The 15,991-nt window shown below is 39.3% G+C and overlaps 1 protein-coding gene across 7 annotated transcripts in view; it reads right to left on the bottom strand.

Annotated features, from left to right (window-relative positions):
• The window catches only part of HMCN1 (hemicentin 1), a 246,794-nt gene that overhangs the window by 84,433 nt on the left and 146,370 nt on the right, over positions 1-15,991 (bottom strand). For all 7 annotated transcript variants that reach the window (XR_013954316.1, XM_080602312.1, XM_080602311.1 and 4 more), the window contains 10 exons: positions 14,471-14,749; positions 13,571-13,852; positions 12,365-12,473; positions 11,588-11,757; positions 11,189-11,343; positions 9,756-9,879; positions 8,303-8,404; positions 6,742-6,918; positions 3,811-3,962; positions 2,939-3,062 (listed from right to left, as the gene is read on the bottom strand). Coding sequence is in view for 6 of the 7 variants with exons in the window: in XM_080602312.1 (XP_080458438.1) it covers positions 2,939-3,062; positions 3,811-3,962; positions 6,742-6,918; positions 8,303-8,404; positions 9,756-9,879; positions 11,189-11,343; positions 11,588-11,757; positions 12,365-12,473; positions 13,571-13,852; positions 14,471-14,749 (1,674 nt within the window). In the remaining variant the exon portion in view is untranslated. The remainder of the gene's footprint in view (positions 1-2,938; positions 3,063-3,810; positions 3,963-6,741; positions 6,919-8,302; positions 8,405-9,755; positions 9,880-11,188; positions 11,344-11,587; positions 11,758-12,364; positions 12,474-13,570; positions 13,853-14,470; positions 14,750-15,991) is intronic.

The following is a 15,991-nucleotide window of genomic DNA, read 5'->3' as shown; positions in this document are numbered from 1 at the left end:
AAACTCTTCGCCGTCCATGGCTTTGTATCAGTATTCACAGCTCAACCAAATGTTCTTTGGTAACAGCACCCTGCATCACTGATCACAGATTTTCAGACTCCCAGGCAGCTTTGAGTCATTGACAAAACATTGCCACAGCAAGAGTTTTAAAGTATTTCAGCCTGAGATACACACACACACTTAGAAAACGGTGAGAGTGCAGTAGGCCATCATGCTCTGCGTTGTTGCTGCTTACTAGCAGCTCTCCACTGGAAGTTCCCTTTCCCAGATCAGAGCCAGTGGGACAATATCTGGGAGTGCTCATAATAAATTCAGTACATCACTAACAGCAAACTAAGAGCAGAAGTGCTTTAACTGGGCTGCTCAAACATGATCCAGAAGAGAACTCCTATTTGTGCTCTTAATGGCATGTATGTTCTTAAATCCTTACAGCAACCAATAGGGATCACCTTTCATTTCTTGCAATTTAAAAATCTAAGGCACGCTCATTACAGACTCCTGACATTAAGGCAACATTAGGTTTGTAATTTAAGATTTACAAAATATAAACTTCTAGCAAGAATTAATTCATCTAGTTACATATATCTGGTGAGATTTTTATACTTGCAGTGTACTAAGACTGTTCAGTTCACCCAATAAAATGTTGACCAGGGCCAGATATAAGAGCCCTTATAGTCACGTTTCCTTTACTTTTTATCTTTGCAATCCGTTAGTCCAAAAATTGCATGTCTGATTGCCCAAAATATATGGGTATGAAGGAGGGAAGCAGTGGGACTGTCCATGAGAAATACTCTGGGCTTCAATTTGAACAAAAAAGATACTGAATTAATTAGCACGCATGAGATTATAAAATGTCCCAAAGCGGTACTCAGTAAACCAGCAATACAGTTCTCAAGATGTCCTGAAAAATAACACTAACAATAAAGCTTTGTTTTTCTTGCGCAGGAAGTACTCAGCAGAGTAGCTGATTTCACAGTTTGGAAATAATTTAGGGAAAAGTCTGGTCTCTGTGGATAAGAAATAGAGTAATTGAAAAAAAAAAATCTGTTTATCTTACTTTCTTTGTAGAATTCACAAAGGCCTAGATTCTTTATGAGTGTTGTGGAACTGAAAATTGGAAGCTGATCCATTACTGCAGAAGGCAAATTTATTTCCAAATATTTTTCCACCAATTACTTTTCCTCTCAGCTAAATGAATTGAAATGTGTTCAAAAGGAAACTGAGTTTATGAAACATAGAAAGACAGATACTATATCATTTGTTTCTGAAGAAATAAGGTTTAAAATCAATCTAATTATGCTCATGGCAACTATACATTATCCAGGTTGTTCCAACTCCTAGACTGGCTTAGTGCACCACTCATTTCTAACTACCTCAGCACCAAAAGCATTCCAAATTATTTTCCTCCTGTGACTTCTTAATTAGACTACCCATATGAGGTTAAATCCCAAGAGTGATATTACTTTTTGGTGACAGCCTCACTCAAGACAGCCCTGCAGCTGAGCTCAAGCCTGGCCAGCTTCTGTTACAACAGTAATTGCAAACATACACAACTTCTAACTCTTTTCATTTCATCTAGCTAAAAGGGACAGAGGTTCCAAAAATAAAGGAGGAACAATAAGAAGATCCATGCCATTTCTGCAGTTATGTATACATACACACCTGTCCTCAAACTCCAAAATGTACTTTAATATTCCTTGTTCTAGATTAAAATGTTCTAGCCCACTTTAAACTTGAACTTGCTGTGCCAGAATCCTGACTTTCTGAACTGCCTCTTGCAGATGAAAAAAGTAGCCATGACTCAAGTCACGAGTGAGTATCCTAACCACAATGCCTTTACAAGTCTATTCTGAAAGCCAAACTTGAAAACAAACAACCAGACAAACTGTTCCTATTTGCCTAAGGAAACATCCAAACTTCTAACTACTCTTGCAAGATTTTCCAGAGAGTCTGCTTACAGTTGCAATTAAGCTAGAGACTGGCAGACCAAGAACAGTTTTCTCCCAGCTGATCTATAAAAAGTAAAAGAGAACCCACAAAGATTCTTTTGTTCCAAAACCTTCTCTCCATATCTGGTACCGTAAGATTTCTAAAATAAGTGGCAGATCATTGTTCGTCCTCACTCAGCTGTCCAGGGAAACTTAAGACTTGCTACCATCAAGCTCCCTGGCTTCCCTCCTGGCAGTACTTTACGCTCTTTCATGTGTGTACATCACCAGTGATCTCTAAGAACAAAATATGAAAAGGCATTTAAAACCAGTCTCAAGAATAAGGAGGAAGCTGTAAATGTTACACAAAATGAGGAGGAAGGATTAATTTACATGAGTTCAGTCAAAAAGAATTCAGAATTAACTGCTTGACACAATCTGGAAAATTAGCAAAGCGCAATGGCTAAAGAGATACGTGTCCTGCTTCTTGAAAGAGACAAAGTTGACTGGTCGGGCTCAGTATAGCTCAATACAGCATCATTGTTAGCACTAAAAAAGTCACCACCCTTTTGGCAGGTGTAGTAAGGGCCTGAAAACAGAATGGAAACTTGAGATGCATACGGCAAATTCACACCAACTCATTCTGGTAAAGACAACTGAGCTCTGGCCACAATAACATCTTTTGTCCATGTGATTTACATGTTATTCACACAGACATATTTTCTCCTAACATTTATAAATGAGCCTGTGTGTATGAAACATATAAATGCACTGCAACTATGTTTCTTCAAGGATACAAAAAAGAACAGATACCCATACTTTAATACATGTCTGTATGCATATATAAACTTACATACATGCACATACAAACACCTCCTGATCCCTTTGTCTTTCATTATGAGTTGGAACCATTTTTCTTTAACGTTGTTAACCATCTGGGCCACATTGTGTTTAACTAAAGCTCCATTAGCGGCTTTCATTATTCAAAAAAGATTGTCAGAAAACCTCACCATAAACTCTGAGATCAATATCTCTTTGACTCTCGCCTGCAGCATTCACTGCAACACAAGTGTATTTTCCTGTGTCACTGATCTGAGCACTGGTCAGTGCCAGGACTCGGCCCCCAGACAGAACCTGCAATAGAAGCACAACACATTCAGTATACATGCCTCAAAGTAAAACAGAAGCAGAAAGAACCATTGGGTTTCATTTCAAAAGAAAATACTTGTTTTGCCACTGCTTCCCACAATCTGTATTTTTACCTACACTCTTCCCTGCACTCCATTGTTCTTTTTTTCATCAAGACATGCAAAAGCAAAAGTCTAACTTTATGCAAGTCTTTGTAGGATCTGGACATTCCTCCCTCTCATTAGTTTCAAACTTTGTCACATCTTCTGTTTGTGCTCCAAATGACCCACAGACTTACAGAAATTTCCCCTCTCTCCTTTCAGATCATAAAACTGGCTTTCAAAGAGCAGCCATGCTTCCTCCTTTTAACTCAGAAGCATCTCCTTGCATCATAGTCTTCTTTTTCCTCCCAAATTATTATTTTTTGTAATGAGATATTACCCAATCTTGGACTCTATGGATCTCTTCAGGATAGAAATGAGGTCCAATTTTCTCTTGTAAAAGTGAAAAACTTGCTTATCCATACCTTTACTCAGTATGACATCAGCTGAAAGAACCACCATATTTCGATATATCCATAATGAGCACACTTCACACAATAATTACTGTAAACATGCAACAATATCCCAGAGCAAAAAGCCTTATACGCTCATTCCAAAACCTCCAAGTTTTTCTGTTTCATTAAACTGCACAAGTTTTAAAGTCTCATACCAAAACAGGAAACAACACAGATGGCAGGATTTGAACCCAGTACCTGGAGTCCATCGCTAAAACTGGAAACAGGGCTACCATCTTTCAGCCACGTCAGAATAGGCGCGGGGATGCCTCTTGCTTCACACTCCAGTCGCACTAGATTATTAACCACCACTGCCACCATGTCATTGCTGCCAGAGATTGATGGTGGGACTGGAAAAAGAAAATAAATCTGGAGCTGCTATGTAGGAGCATAAATCACAATGAAATTAAATGGGATGCTTACTTTTGGACATTGTTTCTCTTCCTGCAAGGCACTCTATTGTTGGAAAGATTTCTAATGTTACCACTACTGTCATTTGTTTGCTCTTTGCCAAATCCTGCTCTTTATTGACCTAAAAAGTCAGATAATTTCAATGAAACTACTGTGAGCAACGGTAAGCATGACTGGGCCCACAGCCCAGAGGACAGCTGTGAAACCCAGGAACCAGAACATAAAACCTGAAAATATTCCTTCAGACTTTTATAACATTCCATTTAGACCTCGTGAAAGGCATTAACAGTGGTGGAGATTAAAGAGGGAAGTATATAAGATAAACTGAATAAAGCAAATACATGCACAGAGTAATAAATCAGCCTTGCAGAACTTATGTGAACATTTACCAGATCAACCTGTATAACATCTGCCTGATGATAAAAATCATCTTAATGGAACATCTCAAAACAATTACTTTAGGTATAAGGTCTAGCACATTTTGCAGCACTATGTTGAAACAGGAGACAGGAACATATCTAAGATTTCCAGTATATTTCTTTTGTTATTTCTATGCTTCTTTCATTCAGGCTGTTCATCAGTAAGCAAGTGTGGGTGTAGCACTGATGCATGGTTATGGAAGGAAAACAACTTTAAAATCAAAAAGCTGTTTTCAACATGCGATCAACATTTTCATTTTAATGTGTAAGTGTTGGTAAAGGAAGATGTTTCATTCATCAGGAGAATTAAAGCTATTATTTGCTCCTACCACTTAAAACTTAGTGATATAACTTTACTTTCACTGTCAGTCAAAAAACATAATACTTGAACTCTGAGAAAAAACATTAGACTGGTGTGTTCTACTCATACATATCCTATGCAAGAAAAAAAAAAAGTTCAGAAATTCTTTAATGAAAATAAGATGTGTTAATAAGTTCAGCAATCTGTGACAGCCTGTAACTCAGACTACCTATCCTTAGATAAATTCCAGTAATAGCAGAAAAGGTAGGAAAAACACAAGTGTGATTTTACAATCTTTTTTCCATATATACGCACAGTTTCCCCATTTCATTTCAATAGCATTCATTGTTCTCTAATGCCTGAAAAATTTCTAGTGGTGAGAAAGGAGTGCGAAAATCTTAATACAATGGCTTTATAAGAATAAACTAAGCTGGAATTCAACCTGCTTCCTTTAAACAGGCCTGCCTAGTTTCATTCAGTGTTAAGCCTGCAGTATCAGGCTTTGTTTTAATGCAAAAATCAGTTGATAATTTCTACCATAGCTACTGCACCCACAACAGTCCATTAATAAGAGAAGCTGTTGAATGCAACCAACAATCGACCAAGATAGTTGCTTACTCACAATGCCAGCTGCCACACAAAAATCTAGAGCAGGCTTTCAGTAAACGCAGTGCGACTTTCTGTGGCTGACACTTCAGAGTTTGTTCTCTGAAAGTCATTCTTGCTTCTACTATTAACAGAAAAGAAAGCTTTCTCTTATCAAAATCAAACTCTAAATAAACTGGATGAGAACCTTGTTTCTGTGAAATCCAAGAAGCACTCCATTTTAAGCCCTGTACCACACAAGCTGAATAAAGTAGGTTCATGGATAACTTTCAGCTTCCTTTGATGCAATTAGCACTGGCTGGAACTGCATATATCCTATTGTGGAAGGGGATACGATTTTATTTGTCCTGTCTATACAACTAAGTCAGAGAGTATGAGCTCCCCAGAAAACTCTGTACATATCTGCTGAAATTCCACCACCCATAAGAAGACACGCATATACTTGGGAGTTATTTTTCATTTCTTGGTCTAACCAGAATAATGACCTTGGCTCTAAGTATTTCCTGGGAATTAATCACTGGGTGGAGTTAATTGCCTTTGACCATGTCTTGAGCCATCAGTTTTTCCCATGATGGTCATTAATCCCATGGAAATGTACTGCCCAACTCCTTATTTGTTAATTAACTTTAATAGGAACTACACACTGGGTATGCATATGAGTTGGGGAAACTGGGCCAAATTTGGGCCGCAGTTTTGCATGGAAGACTCCCACTGAAAACCAGTTACATGCATATGCACGTATCAAAGATAAGAATTTGGATCGGGGCCTGATCCTAAATCCACTGAAATCAGTGGAAAAGCTCCAATTTGGCTTTTGACCAGGTGTCTCATGTCTATAAACACCCACACTTTCACTTCATCTTACTAGACACAGTATATTTTTCTTTAAGACTGTTGGATTATGAAAGAACACTTGATTTGTGTCCTGTCTTTATCTACTGTAGGCTTTGAAGTCATCCCCAGCAAAACGCAGCAATTGCAAGTCCTTCCAAATTAAGTGGAATATAAATACCTTTATATATATATACTTATATTGGATTTATATTTACATATAAATATATCATATTTATGTTTGTATTTTATAAATATTTTATTTACATTATCTCAAGTGGTAATATAAATACCTTTTCCACCAATACGGTGCCTCTGCTCTTTCTTCCTAAAATTGAATTCCCTTACCATATCTTCCTAATATTAAAAGCACGCATTCTTAGTATTGGTAAAACAAACAAACAAACAAAAGAAGAGCAAATTTTCTCACATTGACCCCTGCCATATCTCTTCCAGTACAATGGTGTGCTGAATGATGGTAAGACTCCTAAGCAGACTTGAAACTTGAAAAGAGTAAAAGTGGTGCACATAGGTATTTTTCACAAGTTTTGCAGTACTTACCATGAACCTGAAGATTGTAAAACAACTCAGCTGAGCCTGCAGCATTGACAGTCACACACTTATAAATGCCGGTGTCAGAGATCTGAGCACCCTCAATCTGCAGAACCTGCCCTCTGTTCCGGAAAGTGGCACTTGTAGCACTGGTAAGTGGACGATTGTCTTTGTACCATGTGATAGCTGCAAAATGAAATGGGAAATTTGTCACAAGTATTCCCCATTACAAACAACAGGACCAAAGATTCTTCAAATTTTCCATCTGAATTTTCAGATACATAAAACCAACATTTACAAATCAATATATACTTATTATAATTAATAAAAGTAAAAAGTAGCTAGGAAATGAGAAAATCAGCACAAAACATCTGTGCAAAATACTAAGTATGCCTACAGGTCTCAATAGCAAACTTGAAACTATCATACATGCACACCACGTACTTACGAAAAAATATTCTGAAGTTAAAAAAAATATAACACAAAGCATACTTAAAGGGATCTACTCATCTCATGCTAAGGTCAACAGAAGCTGTTTAAAAATACATAATAATATCATTTTAACCTTTTACCCTAAAGTACTGCTACACTAAACCAAACCACCTGGAAAATTTTATGGAGTCAAAACGTGAACAGTCAAAACAAAGGTCATCTTGGAGGCTAAAAAAATGAAAACAAAAACTGGAAAACCAGTATTATTTCAAAGCAATATATTATAGGAACCTAACAAAAAAATGAGGATTTTTTGCATCTCAGCCAAAAGATGGCACCCTCTATCAGCACAGTGCTGGTGCTAACCAATGCTTTACTGGCATCGCTTCACTCTGCAGTTACATGAAACTGCTGCTTACTGAATCATTTTTTGTAACACAAGTTTTCTGTGAAAGACTCTCATTCAAGAAGTAGTCTGGCCTGACTGATGAACAAGGCTGTGTGCAAGGTTATAACTACACAAAGCATGAATAAAATAAACCATGAACACATATATAGGGGCTGGTTTTCAAAACTGAGAGTATAAGGAGAACCCTGAAAATCATAAGTATAATCTTATCATCTGGGTAAGCCACAGAAAGCATGGCACACACACACAAAACATTTGCATTTATGCATGCCAGGGGCCCAAACCAAACAGATTCCTGTAGATTTCAACAGACTTTAGATAAGGTTCTAGATATGGCCCCACTTGACAGGCACACTCAATACTAAAGTTATTGTTTTAAGTTTGCTCTACACTATAAAATATTGACCTGATGAGTAGCTGTTTAAAGCGGATTTTGTAGAAGACTAACCATATTATTGCCTATGGACCAGGCACTGATGTATGCGTAAGGGTGTAGTTTATCCTTCTGGTTTTGATTTATTTTACTAAAAATAGTGAATTCCCCAATATTTATTTCACATCACTCAATATATTGGCATTTCCCATCAAACAGCGTTTAATACTTCATAGTTAGCTTCAATACCACAAAATTAACTTCATATTCAGAATACCCATTATTTTCAAAAGACATATAAAAGCGAATACATGCTATCAGACTTTCTTCATGTTCTCAAAGGTACATGTGCATACCTGGCAGAGGGTTCCCAGATGCTCTGCATTCAAGATGGATTGGATTATTCACAACTACTGTTTCATTTAACATTTTCCCTGCATCCTCCAGACTGGGTGGTTCTGGGAAAAAACAAAAGCATTAGGTTTTCATTAGTTCAGCCACCCAGTTGGCAAAACTTCCAATCGCAAAGTAATCTGCCTTCTGAGAAACTCTAGGCAATGAATTGCCCAAGCTTTAACTAACTACTGGGTGACTAAGAAATTTCTCAAGAAACTGCACCTTTGGAACTGGACTACTTTCATTATATAGCCTCATTAGTGTTAAGAGGAATAAAATGTGTAAAATGTGGGTGTTTTTTGGGTGGGGTCAGGGAGGGGGGGCAGGGAGGGAGGGCAGGGAAAGTGATTCTTAAAAATGGACTTGTAAGAAATGGGTGCACAACACAGAACAGCAGTTCTTCTAAGGTGGCAAGGTCACTTGAACTGGTAATATTAAACTGAATGTTGTACAGTGCTTTAACAAGGCAAGACTGTATTACTGGTATCTATAAATTTGGAATGTGCCATAAACACCAGATAATGACACTCTGAACATGAAGATCACAAGCAAAATTTGTGAGCATGGGACTGACACCAAAATCAACTACGGTGCAATTACCACAGTATAAGATGAGTGCAGCTTCTCTTTCCAAGTCTCATTCAGGGAAATCTTATTTCTGTTTCAATTTAACATTTCCCAGTTACTGACTCTGTTCGACACTTAAAGTCCACATAATCACACTCATGAACACTTTGTCACAGTCCATCATCACACCTCCCGTATCCTTTGAGGACTGGGTCACATCAAGAATGCACAATACTTCATGACCACTTCTGAGGTAAATATGACTTCATGACCTTTTCTGAGGTAAATCATGGTGAGAGCATTTACCAAATTCATGTGCAAACAACAGCTTCCAAAGTTTCCCTGATTTCTTTTGACTTGTTTTTAGCTGAAAAATAAAATTGTTTTTAGACAGTCTAAAGAGTCGTCACGTGAGAGAATATCTCTTTCTCAGAGAAATTTATGTAGAATTTCCCCATTGCAAGTTCACGGGCAACGCCATTTTCTCCAGGAGATTTTGATTAAATTAATAATGCCAACAGTGGTACATCAGGTCTTGATTCAGAAACACCGAGTACACTTCTGACTGTCTTGGTCAGAAAGGTTCTTGGGATAATAGAAAAGTTAACTGGAAGGTTTCTCTTTCGGTGGCCCTCAGTACCACACAAGAAAGGCCAAATCCCAAGAAAGACAGCTTTTGCCCTAGCTTCTTACTAACGGAGTGAGACAAAGAATGAAAACTGAAAGATGGATGTGCACAGGTAACAAAAATGCCAGAAAGTTTAAAAGAGAAAGGAATACAGATGTAAAAAAGCTGCCTTAAAACCACCATATTTAGCTTCTAACTAGAGGCAGAAACATCATTACCGTGCACATGAAGCCGAATGTGCTGTTGGGCTTCTCCTGCAGCATTTGTTGCCACACAAGTGTATCGGCCAGCATCCTCGAGCAGGGCCTTGACAACTTGTAGAATACGGCCTGAAGACTCCAGCTGTACCAAAACAGAGAGCAGGGAACCACTTTACACAATGATCCCAGGCAGAGTCACTAAGCACCTCGAGTACTGTGTTCAGTTTTAGGCCCCTCACTACAAGAAGGACATCGAGATGCTTGAGCGAGTCCAGAGAAGTGCAACGAAGCTGGTGAGGGGTCTGGAGAACAAGTCTCATGAAGAGCGGTTGAGGGAGCTGGGGTTGTTCAGCCTGGAGAAGAGGAGGCTCAGGGGTGACCTTATCACACTCTACAGGTACCTTAAAGGAGGCTGTAGCGAGGTGGGAGTTGGTCTGCTCTCCCCCGTGCCTGGTGACAGGACGAGGGGGAATGGGCTAAAGTTGCGCCAGGGGAGGTTTAGGTTGGATATTAGGAAGAAATTCTTTACCGAAAGGGTTGTCAGGCATTGGAATGGGCTGCCCAGGGAAGTGGTTGAGTCACCATCCCTGGAGGTCTTTAAAAGACGTTTAGGTGTAGAACTTAGTGATATGGTTTAGTGGAGGACTTGTTAGTGTTAGGTCAGAGGTTGGACTAGATGATCTTGGAGGTCTCTTCCAACCTAGATGATTCTGTGATTCTCTGTAATAGCACAGTAGACGTGTGCTGAATACAGCCAGTCTCATCTTTGTCCTAACCTGGCGCTGATATTCATGCAAGAGGTGTCCTTGCTAATTCAGAGACCTCCGTGTTCCTGGGACAATGGGATTATTTATTATCTGTACAGCTGTGAGAAGACTTAGATGGCAGCGGGGCAGGCAAGCAGGGTGAAGATGGGGCTGCAAGCAGAGAGAGCTGCCTCTGGCATGATGTCAGAAACTGCTGCAGCCTGAAGTAAATCAAAGCCATTACAAGCACTTCATCCCCTGGAGCATGAAAGCACTAGGAAGGGCTGTTCACTGAAAGTCAGAATCTTGCAATGAGAAGGGAATGTACAAGTAGGTGCTGCAAGAGCAATGCTTATAGAAAAACTCATCTAATCCCACATCATGGTGGCAGGCGGGGAGAGGTACCTTCTGACTGACAGATGACCATACCTTGAAGGCTAAAGTATAACTGAAAGGAGCCAGATACTGAATTTAAAGTCACAAACTCTTCTGGTACAGAGGTATCTAATGGGATTCAGTCTACTTAACAGTGCTACTCAATCTGATATACCATCCTATTCAGGTAAAAAGCCCATCATTCTCCGGGATGGATCTTTTAGCATCTTTATATCGCAGCATGAGGAAAGCAAAAGGAAAGAAGCACTAACACATTTAACTTATTGTAACTATTTTTCATGGTTTGAATTCCGTAAAAGTAGTGCTTACTCTAGTATTTCCTCTGGCTGTGTTTACTGGTTGGCCATCTTTTAACCAAGTTATGGAAGGGCTGGGAATGCCATTGGCTACACACTGCAGCGTTACAGGTTTGTGTATCACAACAGCTCTCTCGGAAGTGCCAGCTGATTTGATGGTTGGAGGAACTGCAAGAAGCACCAGAAACAAAAATAAAATATCATTTGAACATATACCTTTACATACACAGTGGCAATAACCTTCCAATAAGAGTAGCTCTATTTTGACTTCATCTACTCTCATATCCTACTTTTCAACCCACTAATACAAAAACAAACAAAAAAAAAAAAAAAACAGAAAATTTGAGTATCTTCTTGCCAGCCATGTACAGTAGTGGCAATCTGCTGCCTTTTTGCCCCTTGAGTAACCTACCATGCACAGTAACATCAAATTCCTTTTCATGTTCTCCTGCCGTATTTGCAGCCACACATTTATAGCGGCCAGTGTCTGACACTTGAGCTCGAGAGATGAGAAGTTTTTGTCCATTTAATAAGATCTTATGTCCAGCTCCCTCTTCAACTGGCTGACCATCTTTTAACCACCTACCAAAAAGAAAGTATAAACTCAGACCTCTATTACAGTAAGAGTGACAACAGTCCTAAAATATGCACATTTCTATTAAACAGAACATGTCAATAACTCTTATTTGCATTTCTAGGAAGGTTTGGAGATCTCAGGTTATATTTTGCTTTTCCAAGTGTCATGGTCTGAAGTGGTTATCATGAGAAGGGAATATAGGGGAACAGGCACTAAAGAAGTCATCAGAAAGGTGACAGCTGGGAAGTAGTACAGAGAGCAGATACCACCAAAGGAGGCAGATACAAACCTCCAAAGCAAAGTCAATTGTTGCCGGTAGATGATAAATACATGCTTGCATTAGCCATGGAAGAAGAATTTGGTCAACTCTTGTTATCTACCCTAACTCCTAGGAGATATATTTTGGCACAACCTACCCAACTACTTCAAAACAAAATGGGACTGAAATCCGGCAATGTACGTGCCTGCCACTGTCTTCAGTGGAGATAAGAGTTCATCCTCCATATATTAACTATCACTACATAATATAGGCAGTTTAGAAACACTGCCTCTAAGCTCACTTCATCAAATAGCAGATTTTTTTTTATTTTACTGTCATACCAATCCCCTTACAAGATAGTTGGTGAGGGTGTCCCTGTTGCTGAACAATCCAACTCCAAAGGGCTATGGAGAATCACAAAGTAGTCCAAGAGCTCATCCCCACCTTCCACAAATGGCGGGACTGTAGGAGAGAAACATCCATCAGCAGAAATGTTTAAGTATCAGAAATGTCATAAAAGCTTATCAGAAGTAGTAATGTTAAAAAAAATCGTGACATCCATCTCACTTTGGGACATGGACAGATTTGGAGTTCATTAGGAATCACTGTTCCTTTTTGAAGCAAAACACGTAGACAATGATATTTTCTGAATTCAACTCACTATTCTCCATTTTTCAAGTTTCTTTATTTTTTTCCAGATTTGTCTGAGCTCTCTTGTGAAAGTGTGTGCAAGCTAGTGGGGAGAGTCTTTTAGCACCCTCTGTCAGTAAACGGAGAAAGGAAAGGCATAGAGAACCTGTGCCACTCCTCCAGGTCCTCTTTGCTCTGTCTCATCCTCCTGCAGGGGTGGGTGGGCTGGGAAGGAAGCACTGCGATATGGCTTCTCCCAGCTCCTTCACTGTCTACCAAGATCAGCAAGATAAACCTGGGAATGGATGCTCTACATGTGCATGCAGTACAGTGGCAGCACTCTTCAAGAGGATACTTCAAAGCCTAAAAGTGTCTAAGACAGGAAAAAATCAAGTCTTTTTGAAGGCCTGAAATAAATCCTTCCATGTCAAGAAGGTCTCTTCAACAATTAAAATTTGTACAATTCATTTACCTAGAGACAGACAGAAGGGACTGCTGAGATTCAGACCATGGTAAAATATTCAATAGAATGAAGTGGAGAAAATCCTTCTCAGGAAAATGTTCAAAATTTGCAAAACACAATTCAAACTCAAGAGAAAGATGTTCTCCCCTCCCAAAGGCAACTACTCAGTGATCTTTTGTATCTGATTCCTTTCACATTTACAATCTTTCTCTAGGAAGAGAAGCTAGAAGAATTTTAAACGTTCCTGAGAATAATATTTACCTAACCACATGCATGAAAATTCTCTAAGAACTAACCCGAAACTAAGTGTCTTAGAACTGTCCTGCAACCCTGTGCAGAAAAACTGTGCAGTGCCCAGCTTTAACTAAATAAGCAGCAGATTATATAATGATATCAACAGAAATAAAAACCTGCTTAATCAGGTTTATATCAATATGATAAATCACTATTTCTGTTGCTCACATACCTAAGATTTCAACTTCATATTTGATTTCTTTTTCTCCAGCTATGCTTGTGGCCACACACAAATACTGGCCCCGGTCAGCCTCAATAGCATTGAGAATCTCCAGTTTCTTCCCACCAGATACGATGCGGAGGTTGCTGCTTGCTTTCACAGGCACACCATCCTTTAACCAGGTAAGGAGAGGCGGAGGGTTGCCAGCAGCTTTACACTCTAACGTCAGAGAATTGCCAGCAACCACCTGCCTGCTCTGGGCTGTTTCAGCATCGCCCTCAATTACTGGAGGAACTGTAGAAAGGAAAAAATATATTGCAAATGATTAATTCTGTAGCCAGGAAATGTATTAAGAGCAAATGGGTTAGTTCCTCCCCACCCACTTTGGCTCTACATGCCATTATGTCACGCACAATTTCATGTGAGAATTTGCTGCTGTGGCAAGCCAAGACAAAAAGGAAACAGAGAAGTCAAACGATGTAGTTTAATATTGACCAGTTGTATAAAAGAGAGAGGATATTTGAGGCTTTGAGATGGAAGAACTGAATTTGAAGGTCTTAAAACAGTACACCAGAGATCCTGCCCACAGTGTCTATTTCAGGTAAACATCGTTCAGCATACACATGTGGAAGGAGAAAGGATGCACGGAAAATAAATTGTACTGATACATCACTAAAGCAAAGTATCATGGTCCTTGAAGTCAAGAGCTTTTTAGGAGTCACTTAAAGCACATGGTGTAAAGCTCCCTCTACAAAGACTTGCTAAACAGGTCAGTGTTTAAATGCAACCACTGACTGCTGTTCAACCCTTGACAGGCCTGCAAAGGCTGCTTACAGTATGAAGGCAGAAAAGCTTTCAGTACACACTTCCTGTAACATGGCAAACAACCAAACTCAATAAACTCTCACTTACCATATACATCCACCTCATATATTTTTTCAGCAACTCCAGCAGCATTAGTCACATGGCAAGTGTACTTTGCAGAATCTGACACTTGGGCCCGAGGTATTTGCAGGAACTGCCCTCTATCCACATATAGAGCTTGGGGGTTGGAAATCATCGGACGACCTTCTTTGTACCATGTAATGGTAGGAACTGGGATTCCCTTAGTTTCACATTCCAAATTTATAAGATTGTTAAGAAGTGCTGATACCTCTGTGGTAATATTTCCTCCTTTAATACTAGGAGGGACTATTTCAGAAAACAAAACAACAGCATTAAAGCCTTAGTATACACGTCTGTGCAACTTTAAATCAAATAAACATTAGAATGTTGTAAGAATTGAAGATTTTTAGCTTAATCAGACTTCCAACCCTTGCTGGTGTTATCTGTCTTTCTCCCCACACAGTTACACCTTGTCTGTACAACTCTCTACAGCACACAAATTTGGAACCATGAAGACAGCACAACACAAATGGAATCTAATGTCAAAAGGCCACCCTAGATTTAAGAAACAAGTGCCACAGCATGGGGCACTGGAAAGCATTGCTGCCCCACTGTAGGTACTTGGGACCATTTCTACCTTCTAGGCTCCAACATGTGCCAAGTGAGGTCATCTGGGCCTCTGTGACACCTGCAAACCATTTGAGCAGGGCTTTGTCCCTTCCCAGTCTCTGAGGGGTAAATAAATAGCAATGCCTGTATGTCTTGGGAGCTGCACCCTCCCAGGAACAGAAACCTGCTATTTAAAATACCAAATACATCCAAGAACCTCTGTGACTGGAATGGGAACTGCTCGGTACTCAGAACTTCTGAAGATGAAATCACTTACTTTGAGACTAAATATGAGCTTAGCAGTCTAGCTTTATGCTCCTATTTTCGAAGCTTTTGGCCCATAGTCATTTCACTTGCTTACTAGGCAGCAGTACTCACATTTTTTCTAGCAAACAAGCTCTCGTGTAAATCAGCCAATATAAAGAGTTCGTAAATCTCCGTAGAAGTAATAAAAACACAGTGCAATTGGCAACAACTAAATTTATGACTGCTGAAAGTACCAGACACATCTGGCAAACACATTAACTCCTCTGCTGCCAAACATGCTCAGTATATCCTTGACTTCCACTGACTTTCATAGGGCTCATTTAAAATGCCACTATAGAAATGTAAAGTGTCAGTGAAGGGACCTACACCTATGAGATGGATCTTGCCAGTTATCAAACCATGATGAGATATTTTCTTAATATTATGTGTGCAAAAATATTAAAACCTATAAAATATGCTAAAATATACCCAGTTCAAAGGTGAATGCATTTCTCTATCAATGAATGCTTTCATTCACAGAGATGGGGAATGGTTTTAACACAGTGTTGTGGGAAAATATAAAAGCCAAAAGTAGGGTTAAAGATACAAAACAAAGTAAGAACTTGTGGGAATTAGCATCTAGGTTCCTCACTTACTCTGTGGGCTTCCGTTTGTCTGGCCGGGCTTAAGAAA

The sequence above is a fragment of the Anser brachyrhynchus genome (genome assembly GCF_964034855.1).
Source record: "Anser brachyrhynchus genome assembly, chromosome: 8".
Taxonomy (NCBI): Eukaryota; Metazoa; Chordata; class Aves; order Anseriformes; family Anatidae; genus Anser; species Anser brachyrhynchus.
Note: the sequence above shows the minus strand (reverse complement) of the source record. Positions and strands in the feature narration are given on the sequence as shown.